This window comes from Argiope bruennichi, chromosome 2, assembly GCF_947563725.1.
Source record: "Argiope bruennichi chromosome 2, qqArgBrue1.1, whole genome shotgun sequence".
Classification (NCBI taxonomy): Eukaryota; Metazoa; Arthropoda; class Arachnida; order Araneae; family Araneidae; genus Argiope; species Argiope bruennichi.
The window spans coordinates 1,583,197-1,605,353 of NC_079152.1; the positions used below are offsets into that span (position 1 = coordinate 1,583,197).

Here is a 22,157-nt window from a genome sequence, read left to right on the forward strand (position 1 = left end):
TTATATACATCGATAAATATTGTATGGGGGCTGTAACTTTGCAGCCCTAGTGAATTAACTACTCATTTATGTAACTCGATTATCGTAAATCATGTTAGATGTTTAAAAGATTATCAAACATCTTAAAAAAAGAAGGATTACTATATATATTTTATAGTGCCTTAGAATAAAATGATCTTTCAATGTGCTATTCTTCAGGGGTGGAAGACCTTGTATCTGAAACCGAATTTCGATCTGTGAAGTTACAGTGGCGTTACCCATCGAACAAAGAACCGATAGGATTCATCATCACTCTATGCGAAGTGACCACTTGGTCCAAGTCCGACAAAGACTGCTTCGAACGCCACCTGCTTCTGGGAAAGCGCAGCGCACTGAACGGGTATGACTCGCTGAAGACGGATGGCCAAGGTATCTATCAGGCCACACTGTTTGGTCTCCGGATGTTGACCAATTACAGTGTGTCCGTGCAAGCGATGGACGACCAAAATCAAGTGGGCGCTTCGAACACAGACGGCCGACGAGCCAATTTCCAGGATAATGAAAGGATTCTTGTAAGGACTAAAGGATGTAAGTATACACAGAATTTTCTTTCATCTTCTTCGGGAACAATACCAATAACGTAGCTTCAAAGTCTCACACTTTCTTGCATAGCTTCAAAGTCTCACACTTTCTTGCATAGCTTCAAAGCCGATATATATCTCACACATGACTGTTGTGGTTTATCCCACCTGGTCGACAGTGACATCAAACCAGGTCCATGAGCGCGAACGCCTTCAAACAATGTAGCACAGCCTCGCAGTGTGCTCATTGTCTCTTAATCGACGGGTCATGAGAAAAGGGCTTAAAATGCAGCTTCAAGAGGTCAAGGACCCAGAGGTACCAAAGGCTGAAGTCTGACTTTGCCTCATGCTTGCATTGCATTTAGCTGAGCATAATGGAATGGCCTTCACGCTTTGGGTGACCCTACCAGGAGAATACTCTCCTGACGTACTTCGCCCATTCCGCCCAGGACCCCCCCCCCCCCGCCGCTATGAGGCAGCAATGCAGGACTTTAGGGGAGTACAGATGACTGAGGCGTTGCATCTGACGCTTCTGAGCAAAGGAAATTCTCGCATTCCTTATGAATGAGGATTTAAATATTCTGAAGCATATCCTATAAATAATAACTCACTTTTGCACACACATTTATGTGCGCGTGTGTATGTGTGTGTTGGCACACTACATGCCAGACGGTTTGACCTACCAAATTTGGTATATATAGAGCTCGGAGGGTTGGAATGTCTACAATGAAGCGATGTTTTTGAAATTTTAATCATCATTTTCATTCATTTAAATTCCAAAGAAATTTCAGCGGTTTCTCCCGATAATTTCGGAAAATATTATAACACAAAATGAACTTCTCACCATTTCAAAATTAAAAAAAAAAAAAAAAAAAAAATGTCTTTTAATCACATCAGTTTAACAGGCTTGGAGAATTTTTCTGAATTTAGTCAGTTTTTGCAGTTTTAGTTTCTGAATTTTTGTGCTTAAATTCAAACCTTTCTCATTATTTCATCAAATATTTAATTGCTGGATTTTCTTCCGCTTTTGAAAGCAAAGGATGTTCTGTTTGGCATTTGTATAGTTAAAATCAGGAATAAGGAAGTGAGGCTAAAATACTGTGAAAATTTGAAAATAGATTATCACGACAGTTATGTCTTTAATAGGGCTATAATGTAATGGAATTTGACATTATTAGGATGTTTCTTGTGTACACTGAACTTGTTTTGCACTTGTTTGTTTGCACTTGTTTCTTGTGTACACTGATTATTATTTGTCACAGCTTAAAAATATTTTCATGAAGGAATCATGAACTTCAGATTATGAGTAGGAAATTTAATTGAAAGTAAACATTACCAATATTCTCGGTGAATCAAATAGTCGCCAAAGGCGGACAAATATAAAAACGTTTTTGTTATTTCTTTTTCTTTCAATATCCCTGCCATTGCAAATCATCTTAAATTCGTAGATTTTCTTTTTGTGTGTGTGTTCAGTTTCGATGTCATCTACAACTGTTATCGATGTCATCATTTTGTCGCCAATCCTCTCTTTCAGTTTCAGCGTACGCCACCAACTGTCTCGCCAACTCCTCCGACATCGTCGTGCATACGGGGCCCTACTTCGGAGGAAAGATCGCAGTGGAGGGATCTTCGGATGACCGATGCTGCCTCTTCGGAAATCGAAGCAGCTCCCAGGACACCTACACGCTCAAAATTGACCATCAGATCTGTGGGAGTAAGACTGTGGTGAGTGACGAATTTGAACGTTTTTGATGAGGGTTTTGGAAAAATTCTGTCACCCGAATGTCAGTAAAGTATATTATTTTATACTTTTATATTATACATTATTTTATATTTTTCAAAGCGAAGTCAGAGCATTTAGCACTCTTAAAATAAGGTGACGGCAAAACTCGTGCTATAATATGAAAGTTAGGAGTGTTTGATAAAAACCGTGTTGACAAAATATCTTTGGAAAGCCATAGTATTCAAGGTGGCTTCTACGAAGGGAATGGGGAACTTGCGCTCAATAAATGATCCCCCACCTTTGTCTTTACCGTTTGCATTGTAGGTATACTGGGATTGGGACCTTTGGCAAGAAAACTTGGCGTGCATCTAGAAGGGTGACGGTTTATTCCTAAACCCAGTTTTGCATATTTAGCTGCATTTCCGATCGGGCTAATGGATGATAATGGAATTTCAGAAGTAAAATGCACAGCATCCTGTGAAAATATGACTCCAAAGGAATCAAAGCTAAAAAATTTCCATTTTGGAAATTAAATAAAGGTAGAAATACAAAAATAAATAAAAATCACAAATATTATTTTCAAGTGCAGGGCCAGAGAAAAAATTAGAAAACACAATAATAATGTTTTCGTAGCTTTTTCCCCTCTGGATAGATATTTTTATAACTGTATTTTTTGAATATATATATAATTCAGAAATCGATGCTATTTTGTCTGAAAACTGGTTCCTCCCCGCCCCTTCTTTTCTTTCTTTTATTTTCTACAAGTTTCGATGCATCATAAAAAAAAAAAAAAAGGCAAACCAACAAAAGAATTTTTTACCGAAAATTCCGTTGGACTATAAATTAAATTTTGGACATAATCACCTCGAAATTCATGTATTTGTCATATCGATGAACCAGGTTTCTGATCCCTTCTTCGAAGAATGTTCCCTCCAATTTTATGAGATGGGCCTAAACTTTCCTCTGAAGCTTCTCATTAGTTCAGAAGTTTTTGCCTCTTAGCCATTTTTCAGTTAAAGAATAAAATTTTTAAAAATTAAAAAAAATTTAACTCGGCTCTATGCCACGTTCTCGATTTAGAGAGACAAGAAAACATACAAGACGCAACGGCATATCTTATTTAACAAGTTTATCAAGTATTTGAAAAAAAACCGAGGATGCTACAATTTTATACAATGAGCTGGTGAACCAGAAGTAGAATAGGTTTCTTATTAAACTGCCCATCTTTTAAGTTCAGTTAACACGTTTGTCACAACGCAACACTTTGTCTATCGAGGTGATCATATGGTTGAAAAAACAAACAAACAAACAAAAAAACTGAAAATGTGAAAATCCTTTGCAACGAACTGGTCGACCATCGGGGCATAGTTCCAGATTTAAAGGACGATGTTCCTACTCCACGTGCTTTCCTTAAAAGAACTTTTGAAGACTTCTTGATTAATGAGGAGCTTCAAAAGATCGTTAAGATCTCTCTCACACTGCTGGTGACAACATTCTTCGCAGAAGGGATGAGAAACACGGTCTGTTGATATGAAAAATCTTCGCGACGATTGTATTGAAAAGTAATCATGCTTACTTAGCATTTTATAAAAATTTCATTTTTGTTCTCTACATTTGTCTTTTCGTGTATTTGTTCCATCGGAAACTGCCCATGTAAAAACGTGAATCTGAATCAAAGATCCAAATATTTAATCATTTTATTTACAGATATAAAATAGAAAAGGATAAACATGCCGTTATGATGATTATCTTAAATGAAACTGTATTTTGGAATAATTTTATTGGAATCGGAAGTCAACTACCAAATATAATCTCTTACCCTATTATCCGATTGTGGCGAATTATCTTAAAGAGATAATTTGCCTCATTCATTCAAATTCTGCTTTATTTAGCATTTAATTTAGATTCTAAATATGCCCCTTGCAATGCATAGATCCGATCGAAAAAGTGAACCATCCTTTTGCTAGATGAAAGGGGTACAAATGTCACACAAGCAAGTCTATTTTGATTTGAATCGGTTGAAATGGTGAAGAATCTTGCTGAAAAATCCAATTCTTTTTGGGAATATCAGCATCTGGCAATAAATACATATCCATTAAGTCCTGTTAATAATATTCTATATTGAATTTACTATTTTTTTTTTATCTCAGCATCCCAAATTATAACAAAATTCTTGTTCTGAAGGTGCTTAATAGTATCAACAATTTTTTGGGTATATTTTAGAAGTTTACTGAAAATGTGACATTATTTTTAGCATCACAGGAATACGTAAGGCATCATAATTTCTCAATGGAAAATATTATTCTACCGACACTTTTTTACCATGCCAGTTCAGCAATTCTTTTTTATTATTATTATTTTTCTGATATAATGATAATTTGTGCGGCAATCAATCCTTGAATTGTTTGGGTTTACCTACGCCTGACTTTATGATAATTTACATGGTTCTGTACATCATGCCCCTTTTTTACATCCATTTTATTTTTAAATCTTTGTAAATTTCAGCACATTTATTTACGAATTCGTTTTTACATACTATCAAAACATATTTAAAGATAATTTATTAAAAATAAGGCATTTTAATTGCTTAAATGTGCTAAAAAAGAAGCACGAAAATCTTCTAATTTAAAAGTTTATCTAATGGCATCACCAAAATATTTCATAAATGAAATAGATTACATTTTTCCTGAACTAAGCTGCATTTCTGTCCAATCTCGAAATACTTGAGTTTCATGATAAATGACACGACATTTTCAATTTTTACAATTTGAACCAACTGTACATTTTTTTGATTAACAGACGGGTTGCTCTATACTTGAAGAACTGAAAACATATTGAAAAATTATTATGCAAATCTGAACAAAAAAAAAATCTGTGTTACAGTTTTATTTTTAAGGAAGATTTTGCCAATATTTAAATTTGATAAACAGCGTTGAAAGAGGAAAATATTCGATGCATCTAAAATGAATACATCTTTCGAAAAACAATTATTTGGTTATAAAATGAAATGTCATCTCCCAATGTATAACTTTAAAAAAAATTTAAATGCTTTTATTAAGAACTCTTATCTATAAATAAAGAATGTTGAATTAACCCTTTCTAGGGCCGTGGGAAGTATGCTTCCCACCAAATTTATCAATCTTTGTATGAAATTACGTAGGTTGGCATAAGTTCTGACACATTTTTTTAGTAAGTCAGAAACTTAGATGCTTCAGTTCTTTATTTCAGACAAAATGATGTGTCTTGATTTGTTACTTAATTATTAATTAACCAAATTAATGAATGAATCAAATTTAAAAATTTCTAATAAGCTAAATGAATCCCTTTTCTTATTCTAATGTCAAGCCCAAAAATATTTTAACATAATATGACTAGAAAAAAATGGCCCTTTAAAGGGTTCAAGAAATATTTTAGACAAAAGCAACTTTTTAATGATGTCACCGACATTTCCCCATGAAAAGATATTTCATAAAAACAATTCGATATTTTTTCAATAGGAAGGTGTTGAATGGTTCATTAGAGATAATTCCTTCTTCAATGTTGCTTGGAAGTAATATTAGGCTAAAAATACAAATAGTTCATAATATTTCGCGCAAAAGTTTCTCTTCCATTCAATTTCAAATAACTATACAGATTTTATTTTTTATTTTTAGAATGATTCCAGGATAGATACCGTTGTGGTTGTGCATGAAAGTAGCTCGGTGGTTACTCACAACTCAAGAAGATTTCTGGTACAATGCACTTTCTTGCCGGAAACGTTTACCATCAAAGCAGCGTAAGTAGCGCCATGAAAATGACAAATTTGACGCATTGCAAATAGACATCGAGTACAAAATATCATATTTAGCAAGAAAAACGAATGAACTTCATCAATGCCAACAAATTTTAATGAAAGTGTAAAATAAAACAAAATGCACTATGTGATGATATAGTACCTTAAGTAATGCCTCATTATTTAAATTCCTGTTTCTACTAATAATAAAAAGGAATGTACGTGTGTTGACAAACTATCTGAGTTACCGCTGGACCTATCAAATTTGTCTCAGAAATACTTTGGTGTTATTTCGCCAGTTCTACGCACACATTTAATGTAATTCACAACACAAAGCAGATGGCAGAGACTTTAGAACAACTCCATTTTATTCGCGTGCTTTCCACACTTTCTCTCTCTCTCTACACAGCCACTCTCGCGTTACAGAATTATTTTCGCTTCACTTCGGGGGCGCCACCATACAATCATTTCACAACACCGAACATCCACCCCCGGGTTGAATGATACATTCAAAAACTTAAAAGTAAACAACAACAATACAAATGAACACATACCACTTAATACAATAAACAGTATACAACATTGCAAAAACAAGAAATACTCAATTTATCAAATATACACAGTTGAATTCACACAAAAGGTAACAAGTATAATACTCAAAAACAACCAGTGATCATAACACAAAGAGAAATTTTCGCACAAATTATTCATTTGGGATGGGTAAAATACAAATTTTAGTAATAGGACGTTTAAAAACTCCATTTTTAGTTTTCACTAACACTACTCTGATTTTATTATCTTTACCATAATACACTTCAAGAATTCGACCAAGAGGCCAGTTACACACAGACAAATTTTCTTCTTTCAAAATTACCATATCATTTATTTTTACATTATTTTTCTCAAAAAAACATTTATTTCGATTTTGAAGTGTACTTAGGTAGTTGTTTGACCAACGTTTCCAAATCTGTTGTACAATTTTTGTTAGTTTTTGCCATACCTTTAACCTGTTATCAGGCAGTTCAGTTAAACTCGGTTCAACAATTGCTGAAATCGGACGACCAACAAGAAAATGACCAGAAGTCAAAACATCAAAATCGTTAGGGTCACATGATAAAGGGTAGAGGGGTTGAGTTGAGAATTCCCTCAACCTGGTTAAGAATCGTTAAAAATTCTTCATAAGTGAATTTTAAATTACCCATAATTCGCTTTATATGATATTTGACGGCCTTGACTCCAGCCTCCCAGAGGCCTCCATGATTTGGTGCTCTTGGTGGAATGAAACTCCACTCAACACGTTCATCACACAAAAATTTACTCATATTATTGTTACTATTACTCAGAATTTTTCTCAGTCTCTTTAACTCTAATTGTGTGCCTACAAAGTTGGAAGCATTGTCTGAAAATATACGTTCAGATTTTCCTCTTCTACTAAAAAATCGTTTTTAAGCCGCAATGAAGGCTTCGCTAGTTAGATCTGAAACTAATTCAAGGTGACATGCTTTTGTGACCATGCACACGAAAACACACACGTAAACTTTATTGAAAACACCTTTTCTCTGATTAGGATATTTAATCCAGAAATGCCCACAGAAATCTACTCCCACTTTGTTAAAAGGAAAATTTTGAGAAATTCTCTCGGTTGGCAATTGACCCATAATTTGTGAACAAGTAACGGGTTTTGCTTTAAAACAAATTGTACAGTTATTAACTAATTTCCTGCACATATTACGACCATTTAAGGGCCAGAATCTCTGTCTAACAATTAACAATAAAGTTTGTGGACCTACATGCAATTGTCTCTTGTGAGTCAATTCAAGAATCAAATTAGTTAACTTGTGATTCTTAGGAAGAATTATTTGGTGTTTTTTGTCATAATTTAAATTACTATATGCCAGTCTACCTCCTACTCTTAGTACCTTTTCAGAGTCTAGAAATGGAGAGAGATTTTTTATCTTACTTTGAGGGCTAACCATACCCTTAGTGGACAAGTCCTTTAATTCTGATTCAAATTCTACCTGTTGCACCAACTTCACAAGCGTAGTTTCCGCTCGTTGGACTTCGGATATCTTCAATGGTCCAATTTGTTTGTTAAATGGTTGCTTACAATTATCGATGAACCTGTAAATATAACTAAGAACACATAAAATTTTTTGGAAATTATTAGATACAGAAAGAATTTTGTTCAAAAAACTATTGTCCAAAGTCACAGCCAAAGTTTTTCTCTCAGACGATTTTAGTTCTTCCTGACACACACTGTCATCACTAAGTATCACGTCATCATTTTTAGGGAAAATGTTTTCTTCATGTAGGAAACTCGGTCCTTTCCACCACTTCTCCCAGTTCAACAGTGAGTCGGCGCTGATGCCTCTCGTAAGAAGATCAGATGGATTGTCCTTTCCAGGACAATGGTGCCACGTATCTTTGTTTGTCAAGGATTGTATTTCCTTCACACGGTTGGCGACAAAGACTTTCCATCTGCTGCTGGAACCTTGAATCCAACTCAAGGCTATAGTGGAATCTGTCCAAAAGTGGTTGGTTGCTGGTATTTTCTCACTGAGGACTCTTGATACTTCTTTTGCCAATCTCGCAGCAAGTAACGCACCCATTAATTCCAAACGTGGAAGGGATAATGGCTTTAGAGGAGCCACACGGCATTTTGAAGCTAAAATATGCACACAAATTTTGTTAGGAGTTTTCAGTCTTAAATATGAGACAGCTCCATACGCTTTAATGCTAGAATCGGAAAATGTGTGTATTTCACTCTCTGGGGGACTCTCACTATCACACTCAAGGACATATCTAGGAATCTGAAGTTTACCTAAGAAAGACGCTTCTGAACACCACTGTTCAAACTTCTCATTAACATCTGGCAGTAACTCTTCGTCCCAGTCTGTTTTACTTTGCCAGATTTCTTGAAATAAGATTTTAAATCTTATAGTGAAGGGGGATACAAATCCAATTTGATCAAATATTCTGCCTGCGGCCATCAACAAGAATCGTTTAGTATTTTTCCTTTTCAGAAGGAAGTGCAATAGACCTTTTAAATTAAGACTAATATAGACATTTTGAGGACTCCACGAAAGTCCCAAAACACGATGTGGTTGGTTCACGAAATCGTTAATATTTAAATGGTCGAAATGTTCTGTCTGCCATTGTTTCATTAAATCACAGTCATTTGAAATCCACTTCCGCAAATTCATCCCTGCATCATCCCTGATTTTTGCTGCTGTGTTTGACAAGTCAAATGCTGATGATACGTCGTCTTCACCAGCGACGAGATCGTCCACGTAAAAACAACTATCGAGTGTCCGCACAGTAACGGGATATTGTTCCTTATATTTCTCAATATGGGTTTTTATAGTTGCGGCCAATAGAAATGGAGACGAGTTCACACCAAAAAGATCTCGATTGAATCTATACACTTGAACATCGTTTTCACTGTTAGCCACAAGAAACCTAACTGCGTCTTTATCTTTTGGAGTCAAAGAAATCTGGAGAAAGGCTTTTTCCATATCAGCTAAAATGGCTATTTTGTTCAAGCGAAAGGATATCAACAAATCAAAAATGTTTGGATTTAAATTAACTCCTTGATGGAAACAATCGTTCAGCGATAATTGTCCTATTTCATGTGCACTAGCATCAAAAACTATTCGTAATTTTGTTGTTAGAGATTCATTTTTTATTATCACTTGGTGAGGAAGATAAAACACTGGGTTATTTGTTGAAGCAAACGGATTTGTTACCCTCTCAATTATCCCCTCATCTAGGTAACCCTTTAAAACTTTACAATACTCAGAATACAACACCTTATCATTTTGCATTTTTCTCAAAAGACTGCTGAGTCGTCTTTTTGCTAAATCAAAATTATCGCTCAACTCATTACTATCTCTTTTCCACGGGAGTCCCACCTCATACCTACCATTTTTAAAACATATATTTTCCTTAAACAATTCTAAATTCACGTCCTCCTCACTAGTAATACCCTCGTCCTTGACACCTATTGATTCTAACTCCCAAAAGGTCTTTTAATGTTGTATTTAAATCACTATCTCGAATTAAACCACAGTGCATTTTGTTATTCACCTCCTCATCTACACTTCCGCTAGCGACATATCCGAACACTGTATTTTGCAAAAGTATTCGATAATCTCCTGTATAAATTTGACCTGGCCTAAGCAATTCATAAAATATTTCGGCGCCTAATAAAACATCAATTTTTCCAGGAATATTAAATTTGTAGTCTGCCAGCTCAATATCGTTAGGTAAATCAATTGAAACATTAATCATTCTTGACGGAATTAAATCGGTTATTTTTTTGACAACTAGCAAATTAAGCTCTTTTTTAAAACTCATATCAAGATTATTTATGGTTGCCATAACACACCCATTAACCGTCATTGATGAATCATTTAAACAAGATACAAGATAATTAATTTTCTCATTCCTCAACTGCAATCTATCCGCACAATCCTTCGTTATAAAATTTGACTCGCTTCCTCCGTCTAGAAGGCACCTCACTTCATGTCTCGCGCCGTATCTGTCTCGTATTAAGCATCGCACGGTACTCAATAAAACTGTTTTTGTTTTGTTTTGCAAAAAACTCGTAGCCACTACTGATGCATTTATCTCGCTCTCAATTTGGGGGAAGGCAATATTTGCTGACCCTCCCTGACTCTGACTGACGTAAGCATGTGCATTTGGATTCAATGGCGTCGAATCATTGGCTCCTGTTGCAGTTTGTGTCTGGGCGGAAGAGTTATCTCTTTTGGGATAATGAATTAATCTATTGTGCGGTTTCCCACAAAAACAATTTTTAGCTCTACACGGCTTCTTAACGAAACAATTTGAGGAAAAACATATATAACATAAGCAATTAGTTTTCACGATATCTATACTTTCGTCAATGCTAAGAGATTTGAACACAGGACACAAATACAGCGGCTGGGATTCTTTTGTTTTACAACTATTTACAATGCATTTCGCATTTTTAACGGAAGACAGATAAACACTTGAAGTATTTTTTGACCCACGACTATTATTTTGATTACTGACATCATAACGCCGCGGTTCATATTTAGATTTATAATTAGGTATTAAACTTTGTTCTTTAATTTTTCCCTTCGACGATATGAAAATATCGCATTCTCGGCCTAACTCATGTGGTTTAAACCACGTCTCTCCTTGTTTTACGCCAATATGAGTAGTTAATTCTCTATCCAACGTCTCGATTATTTTATCTGACACTATTAATTCACAAATTGATTTTAAGTCTCTTACCTCCCGTAACTGACAATAGTATTCAAAGGTTGCACTCAATCTAGATGCGAACTGCACATAACTTTCATTGGGTAACCTTTGCGCCTTTTTAAAGTGATTTAGACATTCTTGGGGTGTTGGTTGAAACTCCTTTAACACTATGGCTTTAAGTTTATCATAATTACTCAAATCTTCTTCTCGAAGATAAACCATTAAATTACACGCTTTCTCTCCAAGGATATTTAAAAGAATTTCGGGTTTTAATTTCTCGGGAACATCTTTGGTTTTAAATGCCTTCTCGATCGACTGAAAAAATAAATTAAATGACTCGGCTCTCTGAGGAATCGGAATAGTTAGAGTTTTAATACTCTTAATCAAACTCTACATTACACTCTGTTCCGATTGTTTTAATGTCATTTTGTGATGGCTCACTCTTTCGAGATTGTTCACGCAATTTTGCAATTTCTAATTCCCTTTCTAACTGGGACAGTTTAATTCTCTCAAATTCTAGTCGATTTTCGTTTTCTAATTTTTCCCGCTCAAGTCGATTTTTGTTTTCTAATTTTTCCCGCTCAAGTCGATTTTCGTTTTCTAATTTTTCTCGCTCAAGTTTATCTTTTCTCTCGTTTATTTCCTCAAGTACACAGTCAACAATGGTTTGATACGATTCTTTATCTGTTTTATAAATCTTACTCTCCTGTATTAACTCTCTTAAATCTAGAACTTTAGCATTATCAGGTATAGGTAATTTTAACTCCTCGGCAATAGCCTTTAACTCCTCTTTTTTAAACTTAGTAATACTCATTTTCACAAAAATTAACTCAATCACAAATGAAATTAATAAAACACAAATTAATTACGTCTTAAAACACTAGATATAACAATATCAATATCATAAAATTTGAATAACTAACCTCTCACCAAGTAACAATAACAACTGAATCTCCGTGAAACCCAAACTTGAACTCTGAACAACACAAGACTATCGCTTTCGTTTTCAATTAATTTTCGATGCACTATTTTCAAAATTTTTTTTCTTCGGTCCCAGCCACCTCCGGGTCGACGGACCATGTTATTTCGCCAGTTCTACGCACACATTTAATGTAATTCACAACACAAAGCAGATGGCAGAGACTTTAGAACAACTCCATTTTATTCGCGTGCTTTCCACACTCTCTCTCTCTCTCTCTACACAGCCACTCTCGCGTTACAGAATTATTTTCGCTTCACTTCGGGGCCGCCACCATACAATCATTTCACAACACCGAACATTTGGATGATAGTAGAAATGCGCACTTTATACTGATTTGTTTGAAATTTTAATCAATATGAATTAAGTGAAATTTTGATATATTTTTTTACCGCAACTCCTGTAAATAATACAGTACAAGAATGATTTTTACACTATCTTAAAGTATCCGAAAAGTTGCGGAGGCGAATTTTTATAAAATAATACATACATTTTTTTATTGTACCAAATAGTTAAAACATACTTGAAAAGTCACTATTAGAAGAAAAAAATACACTCATTGCCTTTAGTTTTTGGGAAGAAAAAAATACACTCATTGCCTTTAGTTTTTGGGAAGAAAAAAAACCCCTACTTATTTAACGAAAATTTAGCAAAATTTTCAATGCAAGGAGACACATAGTAAATTAAAAAAATAATGGAAATATTTAATTTTTATTTCATCTATATATATCTGAAGCTACGTAAAACGTAACAAACCACAAAATAAGAATTGGTTTAATAAATAAACATTTTTATGAGCATTTGAAGTTGCAGTTAATGAATTTTTGTCACCATTTGTCTATGTTTTGAACTTAAAGTGTGTGTAAAACATTCCTTAAATCCGTAGTACACCACACTCTCAAAGGTATTGGATACATGCATACCCAATTTCAGGAAATTTTATTGCATTGATTTTGAGATATCATGTTTTCAGCAAACCAATCACTGCGAAATATTCATTCTTAAGAAAATGCGTTTAGATATTGTAATTGCAAATTAGTTCATTTCAATGCGCGAGAAACAAATATAGTTTTCACGCTTTTTCAATAAAAGTGCCAAAAATAAGCAAAAACGGTTGTTGAATAGGTAGAGTGAATAAAAACATATCAAATATTATTTTGGAGAATTTTAAGGGTAAAACTAAAATAAATCACTTCATTTCGGTTAAAAGTACCACTGTTTCCGATTTCATTCATTTGTTGTGTTTTATTGAAACGACTGTTTTTATAATTCTATATTACATATATTAAAAGCAAAATTTGATTTAGAATATACGAATTTTGCACTTTATTTTCAGATCATAAAAATCACATTTTTCTGGAAAACGCGTCTTTTTAACATCGTCGGAGGCCTTAAGATCCAAAAAAATCTTTTCAACGAACCCATTTTATTGTCGTAAAATTTTGTGCATGTTTTTTTATGAATTTTTATAACTATTTTTAAGGTTATTTTTAAACAATATTTTTCACCGCTGAAATAAAACTCAGATCATTTTTGTTGTTGCAACAAATATCTGAACTCGAATTTTTCTTCGAATGTTTTGTTCGTGAAGATATTTTTTTTTTTACCATGTGCGATACAATTTTTGTTTAAAGCTTCATTTTAATAAATTTTCGGAATTTGATTATGCGGTGGAGCCTCGTTGAACGAGCATCATTCTTTTTTTCGTGATCCGAAACATTTTTTTTTCTTCATAGGAATGTCCTTGTAGAATAGTATAATGTGTTCCATTCCGAAAAACAAAAAAATACTCAAACACATTTATAATAATTCAATTATGCATGTTTCTTTTTTGTAAGAAAATTGTCTAAGGACATTCGTCTTTGACTATGTTTCACAGTTTGAGGAAAATTAGACTCAATATAATCCTAAATGAATTTGTAGCGTACGCAGCTACTCTCTTTTCAGGGTGGTGCTTCTCAACATACGATGCAACAACTCCCTTATTTCACTGGAAGATGGTTGCTCTGTTGCGCCTAATATTTCTTCCTTTTCTGACCTAATCTCCTCCGCAGTTTTCATCTTGGCACAGAATGCAGCTGCATAAGCTAGCTGTTTGATAGTTGACTATGCTCTTCCAATACCTCATCGATGGCATTCTTCTAGCCCCATATTCTTGGCCGGAGACAAAAATCTCGTCAAGTAAGGCTCCACAGACACTTGTTCCAACCCTTCGTTTGACAGCGCAATCCTGTCAAGACTTCTTCCATGTAAATATAAGGCTTCCAACGAGCATTCAGTACAAAGTGTTACAAGCCCATTCAACATGAGACCAAAGTATCTCTTTCTGCGACAGAAAATGAGAGCTAACACTCTGTGCCCTATTTTGTTTAATGAATAGAACTGCATCAGGCTTCATAAACTGTGCCAGTTCCATGTCTTTCAAAATTTGAAATTTAAAAATATTTCGCTGGCTAGTTTAAGTTTCAAAATAGAAATGGCATGAAAATGAAAAATAACAAAAGTAATAGTTATTAAATTTTGTCCAAAATTTCATTTCAGAAGATATCACTGCAATGAATCCCATCAGTATACTTCAAACGCAACTTTCATATAGAAACGGATGGATGTAAATCTGTATAAAATTTTGCTATCTGGACTGAGAGCTAAGCCTAAATTTCTACTGATCATAAAGGTGAACTCATTTTGACGGCTTATTTGCAAGACCGTTTGACCTAGAGATGCCAAATTTGGCATACATATAAATACTTTGGAAGCTACAAATGTGCACAATGGAGCATTTTTTTTTTGAAATTTTAAATAGAATTCAACTAAATTAAAAATGAAGTTGATTCGTGTTTTCCCGAACTCCTTAAAATATATTTTGCACAAAACTAACTTTTATAGCATTTCAAAATTTAAGAAATTTTCATTTTAATGATACTTATTTATGGAAGAACAAAGTTTCCTTGAAATTATGAAAATTTTTGCAAAATTTCCTTTTTTTTTTGAATAATTATTAATAATTGTCGCCAAAAAATTCAAATTATTTCATTGTTTCTTAAATAGAATTCAAATTAATTAAAAACTAAATTGATTGGTGTTTTACCGATACTCTTGACTGGATAATTTTTAATAATTGTCGCCAAAAAATTCAAAGTAGTTTCTTTGTTTCTTAAATATTTAAGCCATTAACTGCTAAGATTTTTTTAAATTTTTGGCCGAATAAACTATATGTACACAAAAATTGTGCAACACTATAATTATATTCAAATTACATTATGTTTCGAAAATATTTGATGTTCTTAAAAAAGGGTATCATTATAAAGGGTATGTATGACCAATAAAATCATTTTTATATAAAAAAATAGATTAAGTAACAGATCGCTACTATAACTTCTAAATTACGTATTTATGTACGGTATTTCATCATAATATAAAAACCGAACCGAAAATATTATGCTTCAAATATGACAGCTCCGTTCCGTTCAACTTCAAGACGAATTTCAAATTTGTTTGCTCATTGTAAAAAACGAAGCACAAAATACACACACACTATTGATTTATGTATATATATATATATATATATATATATATATATATATATATATATATACATATAAATAAAACTAATAACTGATTACTAACCATATTTTTGGCGTAAAGAGATGTACGTCAAATTCAAAATTCCCAAATAGGGATCGTAGCAGCTAACAGGTTGATAAAAAAATGTTGAATTTACATTAAAATTTATTTTCTTTCAAAATTTCATCTTGGTAGTTCAAGCAATGCTAATAAGTTCTATTAGAGTTACATAACGTTTCATTTCGTTAATAAATGAAAAAAAAAATCTGCTTTTATTCTGGGATTTATTCCTATTTCTATTTCTATTTTTCTATTAAATAATTCTATTTTGGGAAAAGTTTTATGTCAAAGCGAAATTCAATAAAGATGAAGTTTTTTACTAATTACTATAAGCTTTAGCAGAAGTTTTTGTAAACTTTTTACGATTTCTTTGTTTGAATTACTATTCTTACTATTACTACTCTTTATTTGAATAATATTTTAATTGATAAAATCACATTATATACGCGATTATATGCAAGAAATCTAAAATAAAGATGCAGTTTAAACATGAAGAATGCTAATTCAGAATGACTCTTGTGTACTTTAAAAATAATTGAATCCTTAGAAAAGGAAGTTTTGCGCAATAACGAGAAAGCTGTACATTTTTTAAAAAATTCGAAATTTAAATTGAATATTTTGTGTTTCAAGATATACAATAATTTCATCCCTTTTCAAAGTTAATCGTTAGTTTTGTAGCTTCGATAATCATCACAAAATTAAATTTCTATATTCGTTTGTTAAAGAACTTATTGGACACTTCAAAAAGAGGTAGCAGCCTTTGGCGAAAAGCTTATTCGCCCAGATTATTATTTTTTTAGATCGTTATGCAACTCATACTGAATGCCTCTTTTTTTAAAATTTCATTTTATTATTTGATAATACGAAAAGATGCGACTTTAATTAAATCAGTCTACTATGAATGACTCTGGGTGAAAATTAAAAAGTGTGTATGGAACGAAATAAAAGCAAAGGAAAAAATTCTATTTCGGTATGGATGTCCAAAGGAAACAATGTTTTAAATATTAATTTTAACATTGGCGAAAGCATGCGATTGAGTTTTTTGATGGATGAGATGGAAGCATCATAACATTAAAAACAGATTGCACACCAAATACAGAAAATCAGTTGTTGATACTTAAAAATAATTTATGCTTGCTTAAATATATTAAGAATCCTTAAGACTATTTAATCGCACACATTGATGCATGGCATACTTTTTTCAACTATCAATTGGAATTGTAGTAGTATTTAATGAATGAAAATTTTGCTGAAAAAAAATTGAGGAATAATATTATTATGAATCTGTAATGCCGTTTTTCTGCGGTCTTATTTTTATGGTGGGAGAAAAAGATTTACAAATAAATTTAATGGATGCCAAATCAATGACCTTTGATCTTCGCGATTCACTTGGCTAGCTAGTATTTGGAGAATTTGGGGACGTAGATGTAGGTTCTGGAAAATGCAAAACATCATGGCTGCATCTTAATAAGACATCAAGATTTGAAAAAATTTCCATCGGACTTAACATTTTGTCAGAAAACGTATATAAAGACAAAATACTAAAGCAAATATTATTATTATTATCTTTCTGCAATTCATTCTGAATTGTGAGTAGGTAAGCTACAGACACCGAGTGCTTTTGATCGTACTGTTGCTATTAATTGATAATGTATTGTCATCTGCTTGTGGTTGGTGGTTTCTAAAAGTGTTAACATCTTCGCTCCATCTTTATTATAAGCACTTCGTGTTTTCTGGAAAGTTCCTGAAATGAGACGTCACTTTCCTTTATCCAACTTGTCTCCATACAATCACTGACTATTTTCTTAATTTTTATCTATTTTTCAGAAACAAATTATTAACATTCAGCTTAAATTCCACGAATTTATCGTTCCGTTCTTCCCGACTTTTCAGGTTTAACGTTCCACAGGAGGCCGAGGCAGAGAAGAAGAACTTCAACTACAAACAGTTGGAGGAGGCTCTCAGAAACTTGGACTCGAACGACATCTACACTTATGACCACTACAAAGAGAACCACGTCAAGGACTCGAGGATGTCTTCTGAGCAGGCGCAATCGGTCCTGCAAGGCAGCCTACCCGGATATGGTAAGCGGATCAAAGAAAGGAGATTTTAGTATGTTGGCTGCCGCCTGAGTCGCCTGTGATGATTCGCACTTACATTTCAATTAGAGGACTCTTTCTTTGTTACAACTAAGCGCTAATAACCAACGTGGGTGGTCTCCCCAAAACTTTCTCGTATATTCTTTAATACAGGTGTTATTCAGAGAACGCCTTGCATGGTATTGGCGTATCACCATTACGAAATATTAATCTTTGGCATAAATTTATTAAATCTATCATATGATCCTCGGGGATTTTTTGGGAGTGATTAATTCTTAGAATGGGGTTAATTGCATACGAAAATAGAATTTGCGTTTAAGATGCCTTTTTCTCAAACGATTAAAATCAAAATTCGACACGAAACTGCTCTTGTAGTCACAAAATTGATATACCAAATTTGAAATATTTGTCGTTATATTTTTTATTACATACTTCTGAAAACATATTCAACTGCTTGTTGGATTTGGTTCAAAATTTGATAGGTGCCTTGGTATAAAAACCGTATGCCAAATTACATTCATCTAGCACAAAGTGTTTCTGAGTTATCTTTGCCACAGACAGCCAGACATAATGCTAAAAATGAATGTTTCGATCTCAGAGAAGTCTGAAACGTGGTGATTCGACAAAGTCTCGCATTCGAATTTTTTGACGATTACAACACTTTTACTGTGCTTCGTATACGAAAAAGTAAAATATAGTGACATTTTCTATTTAAATATCTCGAAATTATTGAAACTGATAAGAACATTTTCTTATGAACAGAAATTATATTTCTGACGATCGCAAGACATCATCTGTCATATACAGAAATGAGACATTTTTAAAAACTGGGATTTCTAAGATAGATTTTTTTCTTCTTTTTTTACATATATATTTTCCTATTTATATTATATATATATATATATATATATATATATATATATATTGTCTATCCCAGATATTTTGCATCTGTCTTATGCAGATGCAAAGTCAAGTTTCTGGACCCAAATTTATGAAATGCTTTTTTAAACATTGTCTCCATTTATGTCGGTTCTCTATTTCTAGACAACATATTGTTTTTATGCCTGCTTTTGTTCTTTCTCTTTGTCACTTTTTTCTACCATTGTTTTATTAATTCTATTTTTGTAATTAGTTTAATTTCAATTTTATATTTGAGCTTATTCTATAAACAAGATTTGCCTATTGGCTTTTATATTTATTTTCCCTTTTTATATACGTAGTATAGAGAAAGGACTGCGATCCTCAAACGCGAGATTTTAATGAATCTCCCCGATTTTAACCTCAATGAATCTGAAAAACACATCTTGGCAGCATAAATTCACAGATGCAAATTTGTTTTATGGCTCTTTCATAGCCAATGTCTTAAATTTTCTCTAGGCTGTACACTGTGATGTATGTCTAATAGATTTTGAGACATGAGGCGAGTTCCTCTAGCGCCTCACCCCAATATATTGTTTTAGAATTTTTGAAAGGATTCTTCGATCTTCACCTTTTGAAATTAGAAATTTGCCTTTAGGAAGACATTATAAATTCCTCAATCCACGCAACCTTTTTGATTTTAAATTATTGCTAAAAGAAAGTCAAACATCTTCTTATTGAGGGTATTTTAATAACAAAAACTACAAAAAAGGGGCATTTTTCGTTGTAAATAAGGTCTTTCCTAGCGTCTCTTTACTTTCTTTCATCGGCGCCCCAATGATAATCACAATCAACCAACAGTCAGTGGGCCCTTTGAGGGATTTCGACCAAGATCAGATATATTTCTACATTTCGGATCATAAAACTACATTCGAAGATCTATTTATTTAAATCGCTGTACGTTTTATTTATTATCCTCATATGTATATGGGCGAAAGGACGTACAGACTTCCTTGAAAATTTATCAGAATTGATAAGATGATTTTGAGAATTTTAACGTAAAGACCGAATTTTATTATGTTTTAACTGGAAAAGATTTACTAGTGGCAGTTAGGACTGGGGAGCAACACGATTAGCAGATGATAGAAGCCTCGACGGTTTTGTTAAAATAAAGAGGAAGATCCTGATCATTTAATGGTTTAACTTTTATACTAACTCCGAAGCAAATCTAAAATTTCTAATAATATAGCATCTTTACAACTCCTAAGGGAGAGATTAAGCGACTAACGAGTTTTCTTGTCGGCGACCTGGCCTAGGGGTAGCGCGTCTTTCCCGTGCTCTGGGCGTCCCTGGTTCGGGCATGGATGTTCTCTTCCCTGTGTGTGAAAGAACCCCTCCCCCCTTGTAAAAAGGGGTTGCGCAAGCGGTTGCGTGAGTGTCATCTTCATATGGGCTAGAAGTCAGACTTCTGCCCTTGGGTGCTCAGGGACTACTGCACACTCGGCTTATATCACTGACAGCTTGTCAGTGGACAACAACAACAATATTAGTGTTCTTATACACGAAACTTGTAGCCGTAGCCTTCTATTATATATTCTACGAAAGAATACTATCTGATATTTTCCAACGAATTTTATTCTCACAAAAAAGCTAAATCAACGAGATTGGTCAACTCGAAATATTTTTGTACACTCTCTAATACAGATATTATCTCCCATTTACCCCACATTTTAGTTGAGGAAATCGGGAATAAACCGTAAATGCCCAGATAGCCGTCATACTCGGATTTTTATAATCCTGGAAATCAGAGTCTGGAGCAAGGTGGAAAGGTTACAAATACAAAGTGTCTTCCTCTGACTTTTTACTCGCTTTTAGAATAACAGAATTTTCAGCATGAGCTTTGTATTTCGTATTCTAACACTGAACTTTGTACAGTTTTGTACTTTGAAGTATAGTAAAGAAAACTATGCATTTCTGGACGTCTTATTTCCAAATGATTGAAGCCGAAGAGGACACAGAAGAGTAATTAAGTACAATTTTAATAACAAGACTACGCGGCAATTTCATTTTACTAAATCATTTTTGTTTTTTTGAGTTACCGTGCTTATATGCGCTCTAATATGCAGACCAACAGTCAATGAAACGTGTGATGGATTGAATCCAAAATTTACCGCAATTTTAGATTTCTATTGATAAAACTGTGAACTAAATTTTGTTCATCTAGCTCTTTGCGTTTTGAATCATCGAGTTCGTATAAACTCGGCTAGATAGACGAACAAAAAGCAAACTTCCTTGGAACGGATTTCGAAAAGAATTTAATAGCAATCTACGAATTTGATATAAAAGTCACGCACCAAATTTCAATCGTCTAGCTCAAAACGCGTCTATTTATTAAATTCATAGACTGGCAGAAGGAATCTGAAAAAAGTGTTTCATAAGACGGTGAGCCCTGAAAAGTAAATTCATCAAAATCTCGATTACTTTGATGATTACAATTTTTTTTTCTGTTTACTTTGAATTCGAGAAAGAAAATAGTTCCGAATCATAACATAGTGCAATGCAATTTGAAAGTTTATGACTATCTGCACTATCCAACCTTATCACTTTTACATAATCTTCATGAAAATTTTGAAAGAACCTGTGATAACATATATTTCTGTGAATTGTTTTCGCGTTTTTTGCCACAATCATGCCTTTCTCTTTCTTTTCAGAATCGCAAATGCTGAGTTTATTGATTGTCATCATCGTTTTAATCATCGTCATCGTAGTGGTGATCGGCTTCAGCTTGTGGTGCTACATTCATAGCCACCGGCGGCGATCGGACAGCGCGGACATTGAGACGCTTTCCACTTCTGGCTCTTCCTTCATGGCGTATCACGTCGGCGACAACGATGCCCTGGTGCGGCAGGCACCTTGCGGGGACGACGGCATGCCCGTTGCCATCAATGAAAGCATCTACGGTCCGACATTCCCTCGCACAGTGAACCCTTTTCTTGGAAATCAAGTTGCACTGGTGTCTCTGAAGCCTGTGAAAGAATTGTACTGATTTTGTTGCTAGAGTTATCCATTAATGAACATCTTACTGTAAGGGACTGAATTAGTTATTTAAAAGCGCTCATTTAAAATTTCTAATTGAAAAAAGAATTCATTGGCAGATGTATCTTTTCCCAGTAAAAATATCTCGGTATGCTAATGTTTTGTAATGAATTGTACATAAGTTGCTTTTTCTTTTCTTTTTTTTTATTCAATGGAAACTTAGTAGTCTCAAAAAAAAAAAAAAACACTTTAATTT

General features: G+C 33.7%; 1 protein-coding gene across 1 annotated transcript in view; it reads left to right on the top strand.

Moving 5' to 3' along the window:
* Nucleotides 1–22,057, top strand: part of LOC129989237 (uncharacterized) — a 48,514-nt gene extending 26,457 nt beyond the window's left edge. Inside the window, exons 3-7 of the mRNA XM_056097627.1 lie at nt 199–567; nt 2,095–2,285; nt 5,937–6,058; nt 17,802–17,992; nt 21,577–22,057. Coding sequence (XP_055953602.1) covers nt 199–567; nt 2,095–2,285; nt 5,937–6,058; nt 17,802–17,992; nt 21,577–21,911 — 1,208 coding nt within the window. The 3' untranslated portion in view covers nt 21,912–22,057. The remainder of the gene's footprint in view (nt 1–198; nt 568–2,094; nt 2,286–5,936; nt 6,059–17,801; nt 17,993–21,576) is intronic.
* Nucleotides 22,058–22,157: the final 100 nt, after the last annotated feature.